At 47.9% G+C, this 27,284-nt stretch overlaps 1 protein-coding gene across 1 annotated transcript in view; it reads left to right on the top strand.

Annotated features, from left to right (window-relative positions):
* Positions 1-22,007, top strand: part of POGLUT1 (protein O-glucosyltransferase 1) — a gene marked incomplete at its 5' end in the record, with an annotated part of 53,521 nt that extends 31,514 nt beyond the window's left edge. Inside the window, 2 exons of the mRNA XM_073668792.1 lie at positions 21,350-21,406; positions 21,480-22,007. Coding sequence (XP_073524893.1) covers positions 21,350-21,406; positions 21,480-21,636 — 214 coding nt within the window. The remainder of the gene's footprint in view (positions 1-21,349; positions 21,407-21,479) is intronic.
* Between the last annotated feature and the right edge of the window lie 5,277 nt (positions 22,008-27,284).

Raw genomic sequence — 27,284 nt, forward strand, 5'->3', positions numbered from 1 at the left:
AACCTCTTTAATAATGACCTGGGGGATGGGATTGAGAGTAAAGTCTCAGTCTTGCTGACGACCCCAAACTATGTCGGATATTACAATCTGATCTTGACATTACGATATTGCAGAACGATCTGGATAAGAGACTGAATGGGAAACACTCGGCAGATGAGGTTAATGTAGATAAATGTAGGGTAATGCACCGAATACGGAGTAATCCTATTACTACATACACATTAGATGGGAGGATACTCGGGACTACAGAGCAGGAGAATGACGGGGGATTCTGGTTACAAGTAACTGAGCAGCGGCAGCTCAATGTCAGGCAGCAGCCACAAAAGCAGAGAAGATTTTAGGATGTATAAAAAGAGAAATAAAATCCCGTGATCCCAACGTATTGTTACCCCTTTATAAATCACAGGTGAGGCCACATCTGGAATATGGGATCCAGTTTTGGGCTCCACATTTTAAAAAGGATATTCAGAAGTTAGTCAGTTCAAAGGTGGCAACTAGATTATTACACGGGATGGAGACCTCTCCTACATTACACGGGCCGGAAGCCTCTCCTACATTACACGGGCCGGAAGCCTCTCCTACATTACACGGGCCGGAGGCCTCTCCTACATTACACGGGATGGAGGCCTCTCCTATATTACACGGGATGGAGGCCTCTCCTATATTACACGGGATGGAGGCCTCTCCTATATTACACGGGATGGAGGCCTCTCCTATATTACACGGGATGGAGGCCTCTCCTATATTACACGGGATGGAGGCCTCTCCTATATTACACGGGATGGAGGCCTCTCCTACATTACACGGGATGGAGGCCTCTCCTACATTACACGGGATGGAGGCCTCTCCTACATTACACGGGATGGAGGCCTCTCCTACATTACACGGGATGGAGGCCTCTCCTACATTACACGGGATGGAGGCCTCTCCTACATTACACGGGATGGAGGCCTCTCCTACATTACACGGGCCGGAGGCCTCTCCTACATTACACGGGCCGGAGGCCTCTCCTACATTACACGGGCCGGAGGCCTCTCCTACATTACACGGGCCGGAGGCCTCTCCTACATTACACGGGCCGGAGGCCTCTCCTACATTACACGGGACGGAGACCTCTCCTACATTACACGGGACGGAGACCTCTCCTATATTACACGCGATGGAGGCCTCATATGATGAGGTGTTGGAAAAGTTGAGCTTGTTTAGCTTAGAAAAACGACGTCTCAGAGTGGATCTCATTATTTGTATAAATATATGTGGAGTCAGTACAGAGGACGGCACAGGACTTATTCCTTCCAAAGACCACACTAAGGACCAGGGGGCTCATTACAGGGGAAACAAAGGCGAATCCGGCAGCTAAACAGGAAAGGGTTCTTTACAGTCAGAGCAGTCAGACTGCAATGCCGACCACAAGAGGTAGTGATGGCCGACACTAGAACAGCGTTCAAAAAAGGCTTGACAATTTCCTCGATACACATAATATTCTGGGTTACAGTTAAATTAGACAAAATATTACACCCATAATACATTTAATACGATAATAGTAATTACATTATTATAGCGCCATTAATTCCATGGCGCTTTACATGTTTAAAAGGGGTATACATAGCAAATAACATGTACAATAATTTGAACAAAAACGAGTTGGGGACTGGTCCAGGAGGAGCGAGGACCCTGCCCGCGAGGGCTCACAGTCTACAAGGGATGGGTGAGGATACAGTAGGTGAGGGTAGAGCTGGTCGTGTAGCGGTATGGTGGAGCGAGGACCCTGCCCGCGAGGGCTCACAGTCTACAAGGGATGGGTGAGGATACAGTAGGTGAGGGTAGAGCTGGTCGTGCAGCGGTATGGTGGAGTGAGGACCCTGCCCGCGAGGGCTCACAGTCTACAGGGGATGGGTGAGGATACAGTAGGTGAGGGTAGAGCTGGTCATGCAGTGGTATGGTTGAGTGAGGACCCTGCCCGCGAGGGCTCACAGTCTACAAGGGATGGGTGAGGATACAGTAGGTGAGGGTAGAGCTGGTCGTGTAGCGGTATGGTGGAGCGAGGACCCTGCCCGCGAGGGCTCACAGTCTACAGGGGATGGGTGAGGATACAGTAGGTGAGGGTAGAGCTGGTCGTGCAGCGGTATGGTGGAGCGAGGACCCTACCCGCGAGGGCTCACAATCTACGAGGGATGGGTGAGGATACAGTAGGTGAGGGCAGAGCTGGTCGTGCAGCGGTATGGTGGAGCGAGGACTCTGCCCGCGAGGGCTCACAGTCTACAGGGGATGGCGGAGGATACAGTAGATGAGGGTAGAGCTGGTCGTGCAGCGGTGTGGTGGAGCGAGGACCCTGCCCGCGAGGGCTCACAGTCTACAAGGGATGGGTGAGGATACAGTAGGTGAGGGTAGAGCTGGTCGTGCAGCGGTATGGTGGAGCGAGGACCCTGCCCGCGAGGGCTCACAGTCTACAGGGGATGGGTGAGGATACACTAGGTGAGGGTAGAGCTGGTCGTGCAGCGGTATGGTGGAGCGAGGACCCTGCCCGCGAGGGCTCACAGTCTACAAGGGATGGGTGAGGATACAGTAGGTGAGGGTAGAGCTGGTCGTGCAGCGGTATGGTGGAGTGAGGACCCTGCCCGCGAGGGCTCACAGTCTACAGGGGATGGGTGAGGATACAGTAGGTGAGGGTAGAGCTGGTCATGCAGTGGTATGGTGGAGTGAGGACCCTGCCCGCGAGGGCTCACAGTCTACAAGGGATGGGTGAGGATACAGTAGGTGAGGGTAGAGCTGGTCGTGTAGCGGTATGGTGGAGCGAGGACCCTGCCCGCGAGGGCTCACAGTCTACAGGGGATGGGTGAGGATACAGTAGGTGAGGGCAGAGCTGGTCGTGCAGCGGTATGGTGGAGCGAGGACTCTGCCCGCGAGGGCTCACAGTCTACAGGGGATGGCGGAGGATGCAGTAGATGAGGGTAGAGCTGGTCGTGCAGCGGTGTGGTGGAGCGAGGACCCTGCCCGCGAGGGCTCACAGTCTACAGGGGATGGGTGAGGATACAGTAGGTGAGGGTAGAGCTGGTCGTGCAGCGGTATGGTGGAGCGAGGACCCTGCCCGCGAGGGCTCACAATCTACGAGGGATGGGTGAGGATACAGTAGGTGAGGGTAGAGCTGGTCGTGCAGCGGTATGGTGGAGCGAGGACTCTGCCTGCGAGGGCTCACAGTCTACAGGGGATGGGTGAGGATACAGTAGGTGAGGGTAGAGCTGGTCGTGCAGCGGTATGGTGGAGCGAGGACCCTGCCCGCGAGGGCTCACAGTCTACAGGGGATGGGTGAGGATACAGTAGGTGAGGGTAGAGCTGGTCGTGCAGCGGTATGGTGGAGCGAGGACCCTGCCCGCGAGGGCTCACAGTCTACAGGGGATGGCGGAGGATACAGTAGATGAGGGTAGAGCTGGTCGTGCAGCGGTGTGGTGGAGCGAGGACCCTGCCCGCGAGGGCTCACAATCTACGAGGGATGGGTGAGGATACAGTAGGTGAGGGTAGAGCTGGTCATGCAGTGGTATGGTGGAGTGAGGACCCTGCCCGCGAGGGCTCACAGTCTACAGGGGATGGGTGAGGATACAGTAGGTGAGGGTAGAGCTGGTCGTGTAGCGGTATGGTGGAGCGAGGACCCTGCCCGCGAGGGCTCACAGTCTACAGGGGATGGGTGAGGATACAGTAGGTGAGGGTAGAGCTGGTCGTGCAGCGGTATGGTGGAGCGAGGACCCTGCCCGCGAGGGCTCACAATCTACGAGGGATGGGTGAGGATACAGTAGGTGAGGGCAGAGCTGGTCGTGCAGCGGTATGGTGGAGCGAGGACTCTGCCCGCGAGGGCTCACAGTCTACAGGGGATGGCGGAGGATACAGTAGATGAGGGTAGAGCTGGTCGTGCAGCGGTATGGTGGAGCGAGGACCCTGCCCGCGATGGCTCACAATCTACGAGAGATGGGTGAGGATACAGGAGGTGAGGGTAGAGCTGGTCGTGCAGCGGTATGGTGGAGCAAGGACCCTGCCCGCGAGGACTCACAGTCTACAGGGGATGGGTGAGGATACAGTAGGTGAGGGTAGAGCTGGTCGTGCAGCGGTATGGTGGAGCGAGGACCCTGCCCGCGAGGGCTCACAATCTACGAGGGATGGGTGAGGATACAGTAGGTGAGGGTAGAGCTGGTCGTGCAGCGGTATGGTGGAGCGAGGGCTCACAGTCTACAGGGGATGGGTGAGGATACAGTAGGTGAGGGTAGAGCTGGTCGTGCAGCGGTATGGTGGAGCGAGGACTCTGCCCGCGAGGGCTCACAGTCTACAGGGGATGGCGGAGGATACAGTAGATGAGGGTAGAGCTGGTCGTGCAGCGGTGTGGTGGAGCGAGGACCCTGCCCGCGAGGGCTCACAGTCTACAGGGGATGGGTGAGGATACAGTAGGTGAGGGTAGTGCTGGTCATGCAGTGGTATGGTGGAGCGAGGACCCTGCCCGCGAGGGCTCACAATCTACAAGGGATGGGTGAGGATACAGTAGGTGAGGGTAGAGCTGGTCGTACAGCGGTATGGTGGAGCGAGGACCCTGCCCGCGAGGGCTCACAATCTACAAGGGATGGGTGAGGATACAGTAGGTGAGGGTAGAGCTGGTCGTGCAGCTGTATGGTGGAGCGAGCACCCTGCCCGCGAGGGCTCACAATCTACAAGGGATGGGTGAGAATACAGTAGGTGAGGGTAGAGCTGGTCGTGCAGCGGTGTGGTGGAGCGAGGACCCTGCCCGCGAGGGCTCACAGTCTACAGGGGATGGGTGAGGATACAGTAGGTGAGGGTAGTGCTGGTCATGCAGTGGTATGGTGGAGCGAGGACCCTGCCCGCGAGGGCTCACAATCTACAAGGGATGGGTGAGGATACAGTAGGTGAGGGTAGAGCTGGTCGTACAGCGGTATGGTGGAGCGAGGACCCTGCCCGCGAGGGCTCACAATCTACAAGGGATGGGTGAGGATACAGTAGGTGAGGGTAGAGCTGGTCGTGCAGCGGTATGGTGGAGCGAGGACCCTGCCCGCGAGGGCTCAATCTACAAGGGATGGGTGAGGATACAGTAGGTGAGGGTAGAGCTGGTCGTGTAGAGGTATGGTGGAGCGAGGACCCTGCCCGCGAGGGCTCACAGTCTACAAGGGATGGGTGAGGATACAGTAGGGGAGGGTAGAGCTGGTTGTGCAGGGGTATGGTGGGGCGATGACCCTGCCCGCGAGGGCTCACAGGCTACAAGGGATGGGTGAGGATACAGTAGGTGAGGGTAGAGCTGGTTGTGCAGCGGTATGGTGGAGCGAGGACCCTGCCCGCGAGGGTTCACAGTCTACAGGGGATGGGTGAGGATATAGTAGGTGAGGGTAGAGCTGGTCATGCAGTGGTATGGTGGAGCGAGGACCCTGCCCGCGAGGGCTCACAGTCTACAAGGGATGGGTGAGGATACAGTAGGTGAGGGTAGAGCTGGTCGTGTAGCGGTATGGTGGAGAGAGGACCCTGCCCGCGAGGGTTCACAGTCTACAAGGGATGGGTGAGGATACAGTAGGTGAGGGTAGAGCTGGTCGTGCAGCTGTATGGTGGAGCGAGCACCCTGCCCGCGAGGGCTCACAGTCTACAAGGGATGGGTGAGAATACAGTAGGTGAGGGTAGAGCTGGTCGTACAGCGGTATGGTGGAGCGAGGACCCTGCCCGCGAGGGCTCACAGTCTACAGGGGATGGGTGAGAATACAGTAGGTGAGGGTAGAGCTGGTCGTGCAGCGGTGTGGTGGAGCGAGGACCCTGCCCGCGAGGGTTCACAGTCTACAAGGGATGGGTGAGGATACAGTAGGTGAGGGTAGAGCTGGTCGTGCAGCTGTATGGTGGAGCGAGCACCCTGCCCGCGAGGGCTCACATACTACAAGGGATGGGTGAGAATACAGTAGGTGAGGGTAGAGCTGGTCGTGCAGCGGTGTGGTGGAGCGAGGACCCTGCCCGCGAGGGCTCACAGTCTACATGGGTTGGGTGAGGATACAGTAGATTTCATGGAAAATGGATGAAACTAAGTACAGGACAATCCTGAAAGAAAACCTGTGAGAGGCTGCAGGGGACTTGAGACCGGGGCATAGATTCACCTTCCAGCAGGACAACGACCCTAAACACCCTACCAGAGCTACAACGGAGGGTTTAGATCAGAGCATATTCATGTGTCTGAGCGGCGCAGTCACAGTCCAGACCCAAATCCCCATGGACATCTCCATCCAATCTCACTGAGCGAGAGCGTAAAGAATAAGGGCAAAACGTCACCTCTAAGTGTGCAGAGCTGAAGAGACCGACCACTAAAGACTGCAACGAAAGGTGGAAAGACAGACCTCAAAAGACTGCAGCGGTAATGGCAGCAAAGAGTGGTCCTACCAAGTACTGACTCGGGGCTGAATACATATGCACGGCACAATGTTCAGATTTATAACATATATAGTAAACCTCCTTTCATTTCCTTTACACGTCACAAATACTTGTTACTTTGTATCACAGAAGATCCCAATAAAATACATTTAAGTTTGTGATGTAACGTGAGAAAGTGTGGAAAAGTTCACGGGTATGAAAACTTTTTCAAGTCACTGTATACGTACATACCTCCAATATTCCCTCCTCCACTGTGTATACGCAGTCATGGCCAAAATTTTTGGCACCTGTCAATAATGACACCGGAGACATCACGCAGAATCCCACCGCTGCCACCAATCTGTCAAGGATCGCAGCCCGGGAAGGTCACGCAGAACCACACACACAGATCTCTATGTCGAACAGCTCTCTGCTGCCCCCTATTGTCTAGACAATTTCACGATTGGCCAACGATTAATGGAGGAGGCTGCGGGCCGTCACCACTACTAAGCCGGTTCTCGGGAAACTAACAGTGAGCATATGGAGTACCTCCGATACGGTCACTGCGAATTCCCCGATAACTCAAGAAAAATTATTAGCTGCCACCACCAGTCGGGTTTTATACCGGCTGACTGGAGGCCTGGTGGGTCGCGTATGGCTTTGAGGCGCGGTTTACACAACAAAAGGAACAGAACTATTACAGTTTATATTTAATCCAGAATGAGGCAGTGTATATGAAAAATATACAAAAGATTTTACAAAGGGGACAAAACAATACAGAATATACAGTTAAATCAAAAGAAACTTACTACGCCGCTCACGGAGATGAGTCCGCTAGCGAACGGAAGCAATCTGGTTGAAAGCGTCAAGGCTACACTGACATGTATCTTCCTCAGCATTGAACACCGATCATAATTTGGCTTGAACTTTTATCAGCCCCTGATTTACACCCACCCCTCACCCCTATGATGACCTCATGTGGGCTGGATTGTAGGCAGTCCTCAGCCCTCCAGGATTTTATGAAATCCCCAACTTATGCGATAACTTCTCTTCAGATGATCGCAGAATTTCAAAATCACCGCCATACTTTTTATTGAAATTTTACCGTTACCAAGAGACCAAACATGACATGCCTGGTGTCAGTTATCTGGATACTATTGATTTGTGGCTTATAGGCAGGTGTTAGTTATGAGAAAACATGCACATTCTTCCCCGATAAGCCCTGAAGCTGAAAATGTATGTCTCATCAATATCGGATCTATACAAGCTTTGATATTCATAATTTTCTTTCGGAGACAAAATTATAATGTCATCCAAAAGTTAATTTATTTCAGTTCTTCAATACAAAAAGTGAAGCTCCTATATTATATAGAGTCATTACACACAGAGGGATCTATTATATAGAGTCATTACACACAGAGGGATCTATTATATAGAGTCATTACACACAGAGTGATCTATTATATAGAGTCATTACACATAGAGGGATCTATTATATAGAGTCATTACACATAGAGGGATCATTATATAGAGTTATTACACACAGAGGGATCTATTATATAGAGTCATTACACACAAAGGGATCTATTATATAGAGTCATTACACACAGAGGCATCTATTATATAGAGTCATTACACACAGAGGGATCTAGTATATAGAGTCATTACACGCAGAGGGATCTATTATATAGAGTCATTGCACACAGAGGGATCTATTATATAGAGTCATTACACACAGAGGGATCTATTATATAGAGTCATTACACACAGAGGGATCTATTATATAGAGTCATTACACACAGAGGGATCTATTATATAGAGTCATTACACACAGAGTGATCTATTATATAGAGTCATTACACATAGAGGGATCTATTATATAGAGTCATTACACATAGAGGGATCATTATATAGAGTTATTACACACAGAGGGATCTATTATATAGAGTCATTACACACAGAGGGATCTATTATATAGAGTCATTACACACAGAGGCATCTATTATATAGAGTCATTACACACAGAGGGATCTAGTATATAGAGTCATTACACACAGAGGGATCTAGTATATAGAGTCATTACACACAGAGGGATGTATTATATAGTCATTACACGCAGAGGGATCTACTATATAGAGTCATTACACACAGAGGGATCTATTATATAGAGTCATTACACACAGAGGGATCTATTATATAGAGTCATTACACACAGAGGGATCTATTATATAGTCATTACACACAGAGTGATCTATTATATAGAGTCATTACACACAGGGATCTATTATATAGAGTCATTACACACAGAGGGATCTATTATATAGAGTCATTACACATAGAGGGATCTATTATATAGAGTCATTACACACAGAGCCATCTATTATATAGAGTGATTACACACAGAGGGATCTATTATATAGAGTCATTACACACAGAGGGATCTATTATATAGAGTCATTACACACAGAGGGATCTATTATATAGAGTCATTACACACAGAGGGATCTATTATATAGAGTCATTACACACAGAGTGATCTATTATATAGAGTCATTACACAGGGATCGATTATATAGAGTCATTACACACAGAGGGATCTATTATATAGAGTCATTACACATAGAGGCATCTATTATATAGAGTCATTACACGCAGAGGGATCTATTATATAGAGTCATTACACACAGAGGAATGTATTATATAGAGTCATTACACACAGAGGGATCTATTATATAGTCATTGCACACAGAGGGATCTATTTCAAGTGTTTATTTCTGTTAATGTTGATGATTATGGCTTACAGCCAATGAAAACACAAAAGTCATTATCTCAGTAAATTAGAATAATTAGCAAAAAACACATTTAAAGGCTTCTGATGCTTTTAAAAAGGTCCCTTAGTCTGTTTCAGTAGGTTCCACAATCATGGGGAAGACTGCTGACTTGACAGATGTCCAGAAGGCAGTCATTGACACACTCCACAAGGTAAGCCACAAAAGGTCATTGCTAAAGAAGCTGGCTGATCACAGAGCGCTGTATCCAAGCATATTAATGGAAAGTTGAGAGGAAGGAAAAAGTGTGGTAGAAAAAGGTGCACAAGCAACCGGGATAACCGCAGCCTGGAAAGGATTGTTAAGAAAAGGCAATTCAAAAATTTGTGGGAGATTCACAAGGAGTGGACTGCTGCTGGAGTCATTGCTTCAAGAACCACCACACACAGACGTATCCAGGACATGGGCTACAAGTGTCACATTCCTTGTGTCAGGCCACTCATGACCAATAGACAACGCCAGAAGCGTCTTCCCTGGGCCAAGGAGAAAAACACCTGGACTGTTCTCAGTGCTCCAAGGTGTTTTCAGATAAAAGTAAATTTTGCATTTCATTTGGAAATCAAGGTCCCAGAGTCTGGAGGAAGAGTGGAGAGGCCACAATCCAAGCTGCTGGAGGTCTAGTGTGAAGTCTCCACAATCAGTGATGGTTTGGGGGCCATGTCATCTGCTGGTGGAGGTCCACTGTGTTTTATCAAGACCAAAGTCAGCGCTGCCGTCTACCAGGACATTTTACAGCCCTTCATGCTTCCCTCTGCCGACAAGCTTTATGGAGATGTCCTTCTCCAGCAGGACTTGGCCCCTGTCCACACGGCCAAAAGTACCAACACCTGGTTTACACACAACAGTATCACTGCGCTTGATTGTCCGCAAACTCGCCTGACCTTAACCCCATAGAGGATCTATTATAGAGAATCTATGGGGTATTGTCAAGAGGAAGATGAGACCCCAGACCCCACAATGCAGACGAGCTGAAGACTGCTATCAAAGCCACCTGGGCTTCCATAACCCCTCAGCAGCCACAGGCTGATCCCTCCATGCCACAGGCTGATCCCTCCATGCCACAGGCTGATCGCCTCCATGCCACAGGCTGATCGCCTCCATGCCACAGGCTGATCCCTCCATGCCACAGGCTGATCCCTCCATGCCACAGGCTGATCGCCTCCATGCCACAGGCTGATCGCCTCCATGCCACAGGCTGATCCCTCCATGCAGCAGGCTGATCCCTCCATGCCACAGGCTGATCGCCTCCATGCCACAGGCTGATCGCCTCCATGCCACAGGCTGATCGCCTCCATGCCACAGGCTGATCCCTCCATGCCACAGGCTGATCCCTCCATGCCACAGGCTGATCCCTCCATGCCACAGGCTGATCGCCTCCATGCCACAGGCTGATCGCCTCCATGCCACAGGCTGATCCCTCCATGCCACAGGCTGATCCCTCCATGCCACATTGCTGCATTGATGCAGTAATTGATGCACACGGAGCCGACCAAGTATTGAGGGCATTCACTGAACAGACATTTCAGTAGGATGACAAGCTGTTGTTATAAAGTATTCTAATTTACTGAGATAATGACTGTTGTGTTTTCATTGGCTGTAATCCATAATCATCAACATTAACAGAAATAAACACGTGAAATAGATCCCTCTGTGTGTAATGACTCTATATAATAGATCCCTCTGTGTGTAATGACTCTATATAACAGATCCCTCTGTGTGTAATGACTCTATATAATAGATCCTTCTGTGTGTAATGACTCTATATAATAGATCCCTCTGTGTGTAATGACTCTATATAATAGATCCCTCTGTGTGTAATGACTCTATATAATAGATCCTTCTGTGTGTAATGACTCTATATAATAGATCCCTCTGTGTGTAATGATTATATAATAGATCCTTCTGTGTGTAATGACTCTATATAATAGATCCCTCTGTGTGTAATGACTCTATATAATAGATCCCTCTGTGTGTAATGACTATATAATAGATCCCTCTGTGTGTAATGACTATATAATAGATCACTCTGTGTGTAATGACTCTATATAATAGATCACTCTGTATAATGGCTCTATATAATAGATCCCTCTGTGTGTAATGACTCTATATAATAGATCCCTCTGCGTGTAATGACTCTATATAATAGATCCCTCTGTGTGTAATGACTCTATATAATAGATCCCTCTGTGTGTAAATACTCTATATAATAGATCCCTCTGTGTGTAATGACTCTATATAATAGATCCCTCTGCGTGTAATGTCTCTATATAATAGATCCTTCTGTGTAATGACTCTATATAATAGATCCCTCTGTGTGTAATGACTATATAATAGATCCCTCTGTGTGTAATGACTATATAATAGATCCCTCTGTGTGTAATGACTCTATATAATAGATCCCTCTGTGTGTAATGACTCTATAATAGATCCCTCTGTGTGTAATGACTATATAATAGATCCCTCTGTGTGTAATGACTCTATATAATAGATCCCTCTGTGTGTAATGACTATATAATAGATCCCTCTGTGTGTAATGACTCTATATAATAGATCCCGCTGTGTGTAATGACTCTATATAATAGATCCCTCTGTGTGTAATGACTATATAATAGATCCTTCTGTGTGTAAGGACTCTATATAATAGATCCCTCTGTGTGTAATGACTCTATATAATAGATCACTCTGTGTAATGACTCTATATAATAGATCCCTCTGTGTGTAATGACTATATAATAGATCCCTCTGTGTGTAATGACTCTAATAGATCCCTCTGTGTGTAATGACTCTATACGATAGATCCCTCTGTGTGTAATGAGTCTATACAATAGATCCCTCTGTGTGTAATGACTCTATATAATAGATCCCTCTGTGTGTAATGACTCTATATTATAGATCGCTCTGCGTGTAATGACTCTATATAATAGATCCCTCTGTGTGTAATGACTCTATATCATAGATCCCTCTGTGTGTAATGACTCTATATAATAGATCCCTCTGTGTGTAATGACTCTATAGAATAGATCCCTCTGCGTGTAATGACTCTATATAGTAGATCCCTGTGTGTAATGACTCTATATAATAGATCCCTCTGTGTGTAATGACTCTTTATAATAGATCCCTCTGTGTGTAATGACTCTATATAATAGATCCGTCTGCGTGTAATGACTATATAATAGATCCCTCTGTGTGTAATGACTCTATATAATAGATCCCTCTGCGTGTAATGACTCTATATAGTAGATCCCTCTGCGTGTAATGACTCTATATAATAGATCCCTCTGCGTGTAATGACTCTATATAATAGATCCCTCTGCGTGTAATGACTCTATATAATAGATCCCTCTGCGTGTAATGACTATATAATAGATCCCTCTGCGTGTAATGACTCTATATAATAGATCCCTCTGCGTGTAATGACTCTATATAATAGATCCCTCTGCGTGTAATGACTCTATATAGTAGATCCCGCTGCGTGTAATGACTCTAATAGATCCCTCTGTGTAATGACTCTATATAATAGATCCCTCTGCGTGTAATGACTCTATATAATAGATCCCTCTGCGTGTAATGACTCTATATAATAGATCCCTCTGCGTGTAATGACTCTATATAATAGATCTCTCTGCGTGTAATGACTATATAATAGATCCCTCTGCGTGTAATGACTCTATATAATAGATCCCTCTGCGTGTAATGACTCTATATAATAGATCCCTCTGCGTGTAATGACTCTATATAATAGATCCCTCTGCGTGTAATGACTATATAATAGATCCCTCTGCGTGTAATGACTCTATATAATAGATCCCTCTGCGTGTAATGACTCTATATAATAGATCCCTGTGTGTGTAATGACTCTATATAATAGATCCCTCTGCGTGTAATGACTCTATATAATAGATCCCTCTGCGTGTAATGACTCTATATAATAGATCCCTCTGCGTGTAATGACTCTATATAATAGATCCCTCTGCGTGTAATGACTCTATATAATAGATCCCTCTGCGTGTAATGACTCTATATAATAGATCCCTCTGCGTGTAATGACTCTATATAATAGATCCCTGTGTGTAATGACTCTATATAATAGATCCCTCTGTGTGTAATGACTATATAATAGATCACTCTGCGTGTAATGACTCTATATAATAGATCCCTCTGCGTGTAATGACTCTATATAATAGATCCCTCTGCGTGTAATGACTCTATATAATAGATCCCTCTGTGTGTAATGACTCTATATAATAGATCCCTCTGTGTGTAATGACTATATAATAGATCCCTCTGCGTGTAATGACTCTATATAATAGATCCCTCTGCGTGTAATGACTCTATATAATAGATCCCTCTGTGTGTAATGTCTGTATATAATAGATCCCTCTGTGTGTAATGACTCTATATAATAGATCCCTCTGCGTGTAATGACTCTATATAATAGATCCCTCTGCGTGTAATGACTCTATATAATAGATCCCTCTGTGTGTAATGACTCTATATAATAGATCCCTCTGTGTGTAATGACTCTAATAGATCCCTGTGTGTAATGACTTTATATAATAGATCCCTCTGCGTGTAATGACTCTATATAATAGATCCCTCTGCGTGTAATGACTTTATATAATAGATCCCTCTGCGTGTAATGACTCTATATAATAGATCCCTCTGCGTGTAATGACTCTATATAATAGATCCCTCTGCGTGTAATGACTCTATATAATAGATCCCTCTGTGTGTAATGACTCTATATAATAGATCCCTCTGTGTGTAATGACTCTAATAGATCCCTGTGTGTAATGACTTTATATAATAGATCCCTCTGCGTGTAATGACTCTATATAATAGATCCCTCTGCGTGTAATGACTCTATATAATAGATCCTTCTGCGTGTAATGACTCTATATAATAGATCCCTCTGCGTGTAATGACTCTATATAATAGATCCCTCTGCGTGTAATGACTCTATATAATAGATCCCTCTGCATGTAATGACTCTATATAATAGATCCCTCTGTGTGTAATGACTCTATATAATAGATCCCTCTGCGTGTAATGACTCTATATAATAGATCCCTCTGCGTGTAATGACTCTATATAATAGATCCCTCTGCGTGTAATGACTCTATATAATAGATCCCTCTGCGTGTAATGACTCTATATAATAGATCCCTCTGCATGTAATGACTCTATATAATAGATCCCTCTGCGTGTAATGACTCTATATAATAGATCCCTCTGTGTGTAATGACTCTATATAATAGATCCCTCTGCGTGTAATGACTCTATATAATAGATCCCTCTGCGTGTAATGACTCTATATAATAGATCACTCTGCGTGTAATGACTCTATATAATAGATCACTCTGCGTGTAATGACTCTATATAATAGATCCCTCTGCGTGTAATGACTCTATATAATAGATCCCTCTGTGTGTAATGACTATGTAATAGATCCCTCTGCGTGTAATGACTCTATATAATAGATCCCTCTGTGTGTAATGACTCTATATAATAGATCCCTCTGTGTGTAATGTCTATATAATAGATCCCTCTGTGTGTAATGACTCTATATAATAGATCCCTCTGCGTGTAATGACTCTATATAATAGATCCCTCTGCGTGTAATGACTCTATATAATAGATCCCTCTGCGTGTAATGACTCTATATAATAGATCCCTCTGTGTGTAATGACTCTATATAATAGATCCCTGTGTGTAATGACTCTATATAATAGATCCCTCTGCGTGTAATGACTCTATATAATAGATCCCTCTGCGTGTAATGACTCTATATAATAGATCCCTCTGCGTGTAATGACTCTATATAATAGATCCCTCTGCGTGTAATGACTCTATATAATAGATCCCTCTGCGTGTAATGACTCTATATAATAGATCCCTCTGCGTGTAATGACTCTATATAATAGATCCCTCTGCGTGTAATGACTCTATATAATAGATCCCTCTGTGTGTAATGACTCTATATAATAGATCCCTCTGTGTGTAATGACTCTATATAATAGATCCCTCTGTGTGTAATGACTCTATATAATAGATCCCTCTGCGTGTAATGACTCTATATAATAGATCCCTCTGCGTGTAATGACTCTATATAATAGATCCCTCTGCGTGTAATGACTCTATATAATAGATCCCTCTGTGTGTAATGACTCTATATAATAGATCCCTGTGTGTAATGACTCTATATAATAGATCCCTCTGCGTGTAATGACTCTATATAATAGATCCCTCTGCGTGTAATGACTCTATATAATAGATCCCTCTGCGTGTAATGACTCTATATAATAGATCCCTCTGCGTGTAATGACTCTATATAATAGATCCCTCTGCGTGTAATGACTATATAATAGATCCCTCTGCGTGTAATGACTCTATATAATAGATCCCTCTGCGTGTAATGACTCTATATAATAGATCCCTCTGTGTGTAATGACTCTATATAATAGATCCCTCTGCGTGTAATGACTCTATATAATAGATCCCTCTGCGTGTAATGACTCTATATAATAGATCCCTCTGCGTGTAATGACTCTATATAATAGATCCCTCTGCGTGTAATGACTCTATATAATAGATCCCTCTGCGTGTAATGACTCTATATAATAGATCCCTCTGCGTGTAATGACTCTATATAATAGATCCCTCTGCGTGTAATGACTCTATATAATAGATCCCTCTGTGTGTAATGACTCTATATAATAGATCCCTCTGTGTGTAATGACTCTATATAATAGATCCCTCTGTGTGTAATGACTCTATATAATAGATCCCTCTGCGTGTAATGACTCTATATAATAGATCCCTCTGCGTGTAATGACTCTATATAATAGATCCCTCTGCGTGTAATGACTCTATATAATAGATCCCTCTGTGTGTAATGACTCTATATAATAGATCCCTGTGTGTAATGACTCTATATAATAGATCCCTCTGCGTGTAATGACTCTATATAATAGATCCCTCTGCGTGTAATGACTCTATATAATAGATCCCTCTGCGTGTAATGACTCTATATAATAGATCCCTCTGCGTGTAATGACTCTATATAATAGATCCCTCTGCGTGTAATGACTCTATATAATAGATCCCTCTGCGTGTAATGACTCTATATAATAGATCCCTCTGCGTGTAATGACTCTATATAATAGATCCCTCTGCGTGTAATGACTCTATATAATAGATCCCTCTGTGTGTAATGACTCTATATAATAGATCCCTCTGCGTGTAATGACTCTATATAATAGATCCCTCTGCGTGTAATGACTCTATATAATAGATCCCTCTGCGTGTAATGACTCTATATAATATAGGAGCTTCACTGTTTGTATTGAAGAACTGAAATAAATTCACTTTTTGATGATATTCTAATTTAGTGAGATGCTCTTGTGTATATGTAGAATATATACAGTACAGACCAAAAGTTTGGACACACCTTCTCATTTAAAGATTTTTCTGTATTTTCTTGACTATGAAAATTGTACATTCACACTGAAGGCATCAAAACTATGAATTACCACATGTGGAATTATATACTTAACAAAAAAGTGTGAAACAACTGAAAATGTGTCTTATATTCTAGGTTCTTCACAGTAGCCACCTTTTGCTTTAATGACTGCTTTGCACACTCTTGGCATTCTCTTGATGAGCTTCAAGAGGTAGTCACTGGAAATGGTTTTCACTTCACAGGTGTGCCCTGTCAGGTTTAATAAGTGGGATTTCTTGCCTTATAAATGGGGTTGGGACCATCAGTTGTGTTGTGCAGAAGTCAGGTGGATACACAGCTGATAGTCCTACTGAATAGACTGTTAGAATTTGTATTATGGCAAGAAAAAAGCAGCTAAGTAAAGAAAAACGAGTGGCCATCATTACTTTAAGAAATGAATGTCAGTCAGTCCAAAAAATTGGGAAAACTTTGAAAGTGTCCCTAAGTGCAGTTGCAAAAACCATCAAGCGCTACAAAGAAACTGGCTCACATGAGGACCGCCCCAGGAAAGGAAGACCAAGAGTCACCTCTGCTTCTGAGGATAAGTTTATCCGAGTCACAAGCCTCAGAAATCACAGGTTAACAGCAGCTCAGATTAGAGACCAGGTCAATGTCACACAGAGTTCTAGCAGCAGACACATCTCTACAACAACTGTTAAGAGGAGACTTTGTGCAGCAGGCCTTCATGGTAAAATAGCTGCTAGGAAACCACTGCTAAGGACAGGCAACAAGCAGAAGAGACTTGTTTGGGCTAAAGAACACAAGGAATGGACATTAGACCAGTGGAAATCTGTGCTTTGGTCTGATGAGTCCAAATTTGAGATCTTTGGTTCCAACCACCGTGTCTTTGTGCGACGCAGAAAAGGTGAACGGATGGACTCTACATGCCTGGTTCCCACCGTGAAGCATGGAGGAGGAGGTGTGATGGTGTTGGGGGGCTTTGCTGGTGACACTGTTAGGGATTTATTCAAAATTGAAGGCATACTGAACCAGCATGGCTACCACAGCATCTTGCAGCGGCATGCTATTCCATCCGGTTGGCGTTTAGTTGGACCATCATTTATTTTTCAACAGGACAATGACCCCAAACACACCTCCAGGCTGTGTAAGGGCTATTTGACCAAGAGGGAGAGTGATGGGGGGCTACACCAGATGACCTGGCCTCCACAGACACCAGACCTGAACCCAATCGAGATGGTTTGGGGTGAGCTGGACTGCAGAGTGAAGGCAAAAGGGCCAACAAGTGCTAAGCATCTCTGGGAACTCCTTCAAGATTGTAGGAAGACCATTTCCGGTGACTACCTCTTGAAGCTCATCAAGAGAATGCCAAGAGTGTGCAAAGCAGTCATCAAAGCAAAAGGTGGCTACTTTGAAGAACCTAGAATATAAGACATATTGTCAGTTGTTTCACACTTTTTTGTTAAGTATATAATTCCACATGTGGTAATTCATAGTTTTGATGCCTTCAGTGTGAATGTACAATTTTCATAGTCCTGAAAATACAGAAAAATCTTTAAATGAGGTGTGTCCAAACTTTTGGTCTGTACTGTATATACAGTGCCTACAAGTAGTATTCAACCCCCTGCAGATTTAGCTGGTTGACACATGCGGAATTAACTTGGCATTGTGACATTTGTACTGTAGATCAGCCTGGAAGTGGGAAATGCTCTGCAGCAAATTTAATTTTTTTTTTTTATTTTTTATTTTTTTAAAATGTTAAAAGTTAATTCAGAGTGTCATTTATTATTCAACCCCTCAAACCACAAGAATTCTGTTTGGTCCCCCAAAAGTATTAAGAAGTAGTTCAGGCACCAAGAATAATGAGCTTCACATGTGTGGATTAAAGATCTCTTTTGCCAGCCTTTTCTCACTATTTAAGACCCTCCCCAAACTTGTGAACAGCACTCAGACATGGTCAACATGGGAAAGACAAAGGAGCATTCCAAGGCCATCAGAGACAAGATCGTGGAGGGTCACAAGGCTGGCAAGGGGAACAAAACCCTTTCCAAGGAGTTGGGCCTACCTGTCTCCACTGTTGGGAGCATCATCCGTAAGTGGAAGGCTTATGGAACTACTGTTAGCCTTCCACGGCCAGGACAGCCTTTGAAAGTGTCCTCCTGTGCCGAGGCCAGGCTTGTCCGAAGAGTCAAGGCTAACCCAAGGACCACAAGGAAGGAGCTCCGGGAAGATCTCATGGCAGTGGGGACATTGGTTTCAGTCAATACCATAAGTTAGGTACTCCACCGCAATGGTCTCCGTTCCAGACGAGCCCGTAAGGTACCTTTACTTTCAAAGCGTCATGTCAAGGCTCGTCTACAGTTTGCTCATGATCACTTGGAGGACTCTGAGACAGACTGGTTCAAGGTTCTATGGTCTGATGAGACCAAGATCGAGATCTTTGGTGCCAACCACACACGTGACGTTTGGAGACTGGATGGCACTGCATACGACCCCAAGAATACCATCCCTACAGTCAAGCATGGTGGTGGCAGCATCATGCTGTGGGGCTGTTTCTCTGCCAAGGGGCCTGGCCATCTGGTCCGCATCCATGGGAAGATGGATAGCACGGCCTACCTGGAGATTTTCGCCAAGAACCTCCGCTCCTCCGTCAAGGATCTTAAGATGGGTCGTAATTTCATCTTCCAACAAGACAACGACCCAAAGCACACAGCCAAGAAAACCAATGCCTGGTTCAAGAGGGAAAAAGTCAAGGTGTTGGAGTGGCCTGGTCAGTCTCCTGACCTTAACCCAATTGAAAACTTGTGGAAAGAGCTCAAGAATAAAGTCCACATGAGACACCCAAAGAACCTAGATAACTTGGAGAAGATCTGCATGGAGGAGTGGGCCAAGATAACTCCACAGACCTGTGCCAGCCTGATCAGGTCTTATAAAAGACGATTATTAGCTGTAATTGCAAACAAGGGTTATTCCACAAAATATTAAACATAGGGGTTGTATAATAATTGACCCACACTTTTATGTTTAAAATTTAATAAAATTCAACTGAGCAACATAACTTTTTGGTTTGTAAGATTTATGCTTCTGTTCATAAAACCTACTCTCGTTTGCAGTTTGAAGGCTCTAACTTATTTGCATCTTATCAAACCAGCTAAATCTGCAGGGGGTTGAATACTACTTGTAGGCACTGTATATATATACCTGTAATAGTAGCGATGCCTTCTCTGGCTTCCCCTCTGTGAGGTAGCACTCAGCTGCATATCAGATAGCGGGGGCTTCAGCCGACCCCCATCCCCCCGCCCATGATGGTCTCCGTGGCTTCAGTGAAGTGTGGGGAGCAGGGCAATCAGGCGCTTAGTGCAGGAGGGACACATTTCTTCCTTACGTTTCCTTTTCCACGTTAGTCACAGCAGAACTTGTCGGAGGCACACGAGTGAGCGCAGATGATTTTGCCTTCCAACAAGATGATAGACCCAGAATAAGTGCGGTCGGCCCTACCGAGGGTCAGCGCACAGTCCAGGGGAGCGATGGACCTCTCCGTACAGCACACGGCCCCGACATAGCCACACAGGAGTCACTGAGCGACCTTCCCACCATTGTGTCAGGAGGAAAGGGGTCGATCATTGGTTATTTACTCTCCGCCATTTAATGTCTGTAAGTGGTCGGAGAGCGAGGGAGAAGATCCCCCCCCCCCCCCGTATCCTGAGACGCAGGACGTTGGACTCATTGTTGCCGTTAGTGGTGGTGACATGACCAGATTCGGTTCCTTAATGAAGCAGAAAGGATATTAAATGTCACCGGGCAGCACGGAGCATGAATCCTTCACAGATCTCACCCACTGGGCCCACCTGTCTATCCCGCTGTCCGCCATCTACGTCTGCCACATGTGATTGGTGGTCCGTCCTTTACCCCGCATTCCCCTGATCTCTGGGACTAACCACGTGCACTAGAAACGGCTTTTAATGCAATGGGATGAAATAAAGGAATGATTTTATTAGTCAGTAAAAGAACGGGGTCTCGGATCTTAGCTTTGTCCTATTACTGGGACTATCATATAGACAATGACCCTGAAACCTCCAGGTGATGGATGGGAGGGTGATGTGAGCGAGAAGGACACTGCCTCCAGGATCACCCACCTCAACCAGTGGAGATGTGAAGACGAAGCAGCCGACAAGCACTCGGCTCCTCTAGGGTCCTTCACGACTGCTGGAGCCATTACTAGAGACTACTGAAGAAGCTGCGGAGAGAAACCGTGGGGGTGTTAAGAGCTCATCAGAGTATCAGGGGGGCAAAGGAGGACTCTGAGGAGTCGCACAAACTCTGGAGTGTGTCACGCGTGTTTCTTTACTCCTTTCCTTTTCGCGGTTTTGCCGCCTTCAGTCCAGTGTGTCACGCGTGTTTCTTTACTCCTTCTTTCTTTCCTTTTCGCGGTTTTGCCGCCTTCAGTCCAGATCTACAATGTGCACGTTCCAATAAGGAGGAAACCACTGCAGGAACAGGGGTCCGGACTGTTGATTGGTTTTATACAGCCCCCACACCTGCTCCACTGTTGGAAGACCCCACCATATATGCTCCATTGCCTGTCCCATCGTGGACCCTCTTTCCCATTGCCTCCCTCCATCACTATCGCTTTGCCCCCCACGTCTTCCCTGTTGGGTGATCTGACTTTTCTCTTGTTTCTGAGCAGGGAGCTGCTGGAGTTTGTGAAGGAGAATGATGGTGAAGCTCGGAAGATAGCAGAAAGGTAGGATTGCCCCATATGTACCACCCAGGCCCCGGCTGGTGCCCCCCTGTAATGTGTGACGTTCTCTGTGCAGGGGGCAGCAGTTCATTAGTGAGCACCTGCGGATGGAAGACGTCTGTGACTACTGGCGCGCACTCCTCACCAACTACTCCCATCTGCTTACATACCGGGTCAAGCAGCGCAAGGGCTACCGGGAGGTGGCGAGGAGGCCGGGACACAGTGAACTCTGAGCATGTGACGTCGGCCCCATCTCCACCACTGCAGAGGTCTCCTCTGGCCACAGACTTTACGGGAGGCAGCACGATATCTCCAGAGATCCGGTAATGGGAACCGCGAAATATGAAGGCAGACTCCGCCCATCCTGACAGTGGGCGGAGTGTGACAATAAAGGGGCGGATCCTCATCACTATATTACTAGGGCAGTGCCCTCCGCCCACAAATTATGCCCCTGCACAGCCGTGTCTCCACCAAATGGAGGAATGTGTTTTATATTAAAATTTTCATAAAAAAGCCTGAAATTCACCATGTCCAGGAGATCAGACGCCACAACCGACCCCCACGTACCAGGCGGTGGCAGTGGGGCAGAGATTGAGGCGAAAGGGAAGAACACACCGGGGAAAGTCAGCCGAAGGGATGCATGAAGGGCCGGTCCGCAGAGGCGGTTCTGACTAATAGCAGGTACTGTGCAGCTTAAAGGAACAGGAAAGGAGCTACGCAGAGGGTGGATAATGCGCAAGGTCCGGTCCCACAAGGAGAGTGGATACTGCGCAAAGTCCGGTCCCACAAGGAGAGTGGATACTGCGCAAGATCCAGTTCCACAAGGAGAGTGGATACTGCGCAAGGTCCGGTCCCACAAGGAGAGTGGATACTGTGCAAGGTCCGGACCCACAAGGGGAGTGGATACTGCGCAAGGTCCGGACCCACAAGGGGAGTGGATACTGCGCAAGGTCCGGACCCACAAGGGGAGTGGATACTGCGCAAGGTCCGATCCCACAAGGAGAGTGGATACTGCGCAAGGTCCTTTCTCACAAGGAGAGTGGATACTGCGTAAGGTCCGGTCACACAAGTGGAGTGGATACTGCGCAAGGTCCGGTCACACAAGTGGAGTGGATACTGCGCAAGGTCCGGTCCCACGAGGGGAGTGGATACTGCGCAATGTCCGGTCCCACGAGGAGAGTGGATACTGCGCAAGGTCCGGTCCCACGAGGAGAGTGGATACTGCGCAAGGTCCGGTCCCACGAGGAGAGTGGATACTGCGCAAGGTCCGGTCCCACGAGGAGAGTGGATACTGCGCAAGGTCCGGTCCCACGAGGAGAGTGGATACTGCGCAAGGTCCGGTCCCACGAGGAGAGTGGATACTGCGCAAGGTCCGGTCCCACGAGGGGAGTGGATACTGCGCAAGGTCCGGTCCCACGAGGGGAGTGCATACTGCGCAAGGTCCGGTCCCACGAGGGGAGTGGATACTGCGCAAGGTCCGGTCCCACGAGGGGAGTGGATACCATACAGGGTTCGGTCCCACGAGGGGAGTGGATACCATACAGGGTCCGGTCCCACGAGGGGAGTGGATACCATACAGGGTCCGGTCCCACGAGGTGAGTGGATACCATACAGGGTCCGGTCCCACGAGGTGAGTGGATACCATACAGGGTCCGGTCCCACGAGGTGAGTGGGTACCATACAGGGTCCGGTCCCACGAGGTGAGTGGGTACCATACAGGGTCCGGTCCAATTATGGAAGTGGATACCACACAGGGCCCAGTCCCATGAGGGGCGTGGATTGGCGTGGAGTGTGACTCAATCCACTCAACTAAGAGGGGCACCCATGGCAGGACCTATGGGTCAAGGTGCCCTCTCCTATTCTACACCGAACCATTCACCGTCTCCAAAGAAATCTCTCAAGTCAAGATCCATCTACATCAAACATAAGACAAACTTTATGTGCGGAGGCCGAGGGCCGGAGTGTCACCCAGGGAACAAAGTGGAGGGGAGGGTCACTATTACAGGGGAGTCACTATTACAGGGGAGGGTCACTATTACAGGGGAGGGTCACTATTACAGGGGAGGTCACTATTACAGGGGGGTCACTATTACAGGGGAGTCACTATTACAGGGGAGGGTCACTATTACAGGGGAGGGTCACTATTACAGGGGAGGTCACTATTACAGGGGGAGTCACTATTACAGGGAAGGGTCACTATTACAGGGGGGGTCACTATTACAGGGGGGGTCACTATTACAGGGGGGGGTCACTATTACAGGCGAGGGTCACTATTACAAGGGAGGGTCACTATTACAAGGGAGGGTCACTATTACAGGGGGGTCACTATTACAGGGGAGGGTCACTATTACAGGGGGGTCACTATTACAGGGGAGGGTCACTATTACAGGGGGGTCACTATTACAGGGGAGGGTCACTATTACAGGGAAGTCACTATTACAGGGGAGTCACTATTACAGGGGAGGGTCACTATTACAGGGGGGGTCACTATTACAGGGGGGTCACTATTACAGGGGAGTCACTATTACAGGGGAGTCACTATTACAGGGGGGGGTCACTATTACAGGGGAGGGTCACTATTACAGGGGAGGATCACTATTACAGGGCGGTCACTATTACAGGGGAGGGTCACTATTACAGGGAGGGTCACTATTACAGGGGAGGGTCACTATTACAGGGGGGTCACTATTACAGGGGAGTCACTATTACAGGGGAGGGTCACTATTACAGGGGGGGGTCACTATTACAGGGGGGTCACTATTACAGGGGAGTCACTATTACAGGGGAGTCACTATTACAGGGGGAGGGTCACTATTACAGGGGAGGGTCACTATTACAGGGGAGGATCACTATTACAGGGGAGGATCACTATTAAAGGGGGGTCACTATTACAGGGGAGGGTCACTATTACAGGGGGGTCACTATTACAGGGGAGGGTCACTATTAAAGGGGGGTCACTATTACAGGGGAGGGTCACTATTAAAGGGGGGTCACTATTACAGGGGAGGGTCACTATTACAGGGGGGTCACTATTACAGGGGAGGATCACTATTAAAGGGGGTCACTATTACAGGGGAGGGTCACTATTACAGGGGGGTCACTATTACAGGGGGAGTCACTATTACAGGGGGGTCACTATTACAGGGGGGTCACTATTACAGGGGAGGGTCACTATTACAGGGGGAGTCATTATTACAGGGGAGGGTCACTATTACAGGGGGGGTCACTATTACAGGGGAGGGTCACTATTACAGGGGGGTCACTATTACAGGGGAGGGTCACTATTACAAGGGGGGTCACTATCACAGGGGAGGGTCACTATTACAGGGGAGTGACTATTACAGGGGGGTCACTATTACAGGGGAGGGTCACTATTACAAGGGGGGTCACTATCACAGGGGAGGGTCACTATTACAGGGGAGTGACTATTACAGGGGGGTCACTATTACAGGGGGGTCACTATTACAGGCAGAGTCACTATTACAGGGGAGGGTCACTATTACAGGGGAGGGTCACTATTACAGGGGGGTCACTATTACAGGGGAGGGTCACTATTACAGGGGGGGTCACTATTACAGGGGGGTCACTATTACAGGGGGAGTCACTATTACAGGGGAGGGTCACTATTACAGGGGGGTCACTATTACAGGGGGGGTCACTATTACAGGGGAGGTCACTATTACAGGGGGGGTCACTATTACAGGGGGGTCACTATTACAGGGGAGGGTCACTATTACAGGGGGGTCACTATTACAGGGGAGGGTCACTATTACAGGGGGGGTCACTATTACAGGGGAGGGTCACTATTACAGGGGGAGTCACTATTACAGGGGGGTCACTATTACAGGGGGGTCACTATTACAGGGGGTTCACTATTACAGGGGGTTCACTATTACAGGGGAGGGTCACTATTACAGGGGAGGGTCACTATTACAGGGGGGGTCACTATTACAGGGGAGATCACTATTACAGGGGGAGTCACTATTACAGGGGTGGTCACTATTACAGGGGTGGTCACTATTACAGGGGGAGTCACTATTACAGGGGGGAGTCACTATTACAGGCGGAGTCACTATTACAGGGGTGGTCACTATTACAGGGGAGTCACTATTACAGGGGAGTCGCTATTACAGGGGAGGGTCACTATTACAGGGGAGGGTCACTATTACAGGGGAGGGTCACTATTACAGGGAGGTCACTATTACAGGGGAGGGTCACTATTACAGGGGAGGGTCACTATTACAGGGGAGGGTCACTATTAGAGGGGAGGATCACTATTACAGGGGAGGATCACTATTACAGGGGGGTCACTATTACAGGGGAGTCACTATTACAGGGGGGTCACTATTACAGGGGCGGTCACTTACAGGGGAGGGTCACTATTACAGGGGGTCACTATTACAGGGGAGGGTCACTATTACAGGGGAGTCACTATTACAGGGGAGTCACTATTACAGGGGGGGTCACTATTACAGGGGGGGTCACTATTACAGGGGGGGTCACTATTACAGGGGAGGGTCACTATTACAGGGGGGTCACTATTACAGGGGAGGGTCACTACAGGGGGGGTCACTATTACAGGGGGGAGTCACTATTACAGGGGGGGCACTATTACAGGGTGGAGTCACTATTACAGGGGGGCACTATTACAGGGAGGGAGTATTACAGGGGAGGATCACTATTACAGGGGGGGCACTATTACAGGGAGGGAGTATTACAGGGGGGCACTATTACAGGGAGGGAGTATTACAGGGGGAGGCACTATTACAGGGGGGGCACTATTACAGGGGAGGATCACTATTACAGGGGAGGATCACTATTACTGGGGGAGTCATTATTACAGGGGGTTCACTATTACAGGGGGAGTCATTATTACAGGGGGGTCACTATTACAGGGGAGGGTCACTGTAACGGGTCTGGGAGGTGGAACCTCTGAGCAACTATACAAGGGGGCGGTCCTTGTAAGGAAGCGGGTGGCTCCCAGGGAAGACGGGCAGGTAGTCACGGCAAGTGACCGGGACAGTCTCTGGGTAGAAGGGCAGGTAGTCACGGCAAGTGACAGGGACAGTCTCTGGGTAGAAGGACAGCAGGCAGGTGGCTGGTGAGCGCTCCCAGATGAGCGGGCCAGAGTCTCTGGACTGGCAGGTGGTCACGGCAAGTGACGGCAGAGCCTCCAGGTAGGCTAGCAGACAGGTAGCAGGTGAGCGCTCCCAGGTGAGCGGGCAGGCTGGTCCATAGACAGACTGACAGGTGTCGGAAGGCAGACCGTCGGACCGCAGGCTTGCAAGCAGGTAAGCGGATATCAGGCAGGTATCAAGCAGGAATCTGGCAGGTAACAGGCAGGAATCTGGCAGGTGACTGGCAGGTAACAGGTAGCAGAACCTGAGGACTGAAGCAGAGTGAAGGCTTTGCAACAGCATTGCTCGGGCACCTCCATTTTGGAGGAGGTGCCTTATATATGGTGAAGTCCTCTGGCCATTGGCCGGGGACTCCTTAGGACGGCGCGCGCGGCCCCTTTAAGAGAGGGGGAGAGCGCGCGCCCTAAGCACCGTGGCCGGGAAGCAGTGCGCGCTGCCAGCAGAGCGGGAGCAAGACGCCGGGCACGGAGCGGAGAGGTGAGGGGAACGGCGTCCCTGCCTAGCAGGAGGCAGGGATGCCGACGCTACAGTACCCCCCCCCCTTTAGGCCCCCCCTTTTTTAGGCCAGAGAGAAATTTATCAAGGATGAGCGGGGCATGGATGTTCTCCCGGGGCTCCCACGTTCTCTCCTCAGGACCAAACCCCTTCCAATCTACCAGAAAAAAGGACTTTCCTCTTACCCTTTTGGTGGCCAGAATGTTCTCTACCTCAAACTCGTTTTCAGCGGAAACCGGAGCAGGAGG

The sequence above is a fragment of the Phyllobates terribilis genome, unplaced genomic scaffold (assembly GCF_046119375.1).
Source record: "Phyllobates terribilis strain yellow unplaced genomic scaffold, ASM4611937v1 Scaffold_2__4_contigs__length_985480577, whole genome shotgun sequence".
NCBI classification, from domain to species: domain Eukaryota; kingdom Metazoa; phylum Chordata; class Amphibia; order Anura; family Dendrobatidae; genus Phyllobates; species Phyllobates terribilis.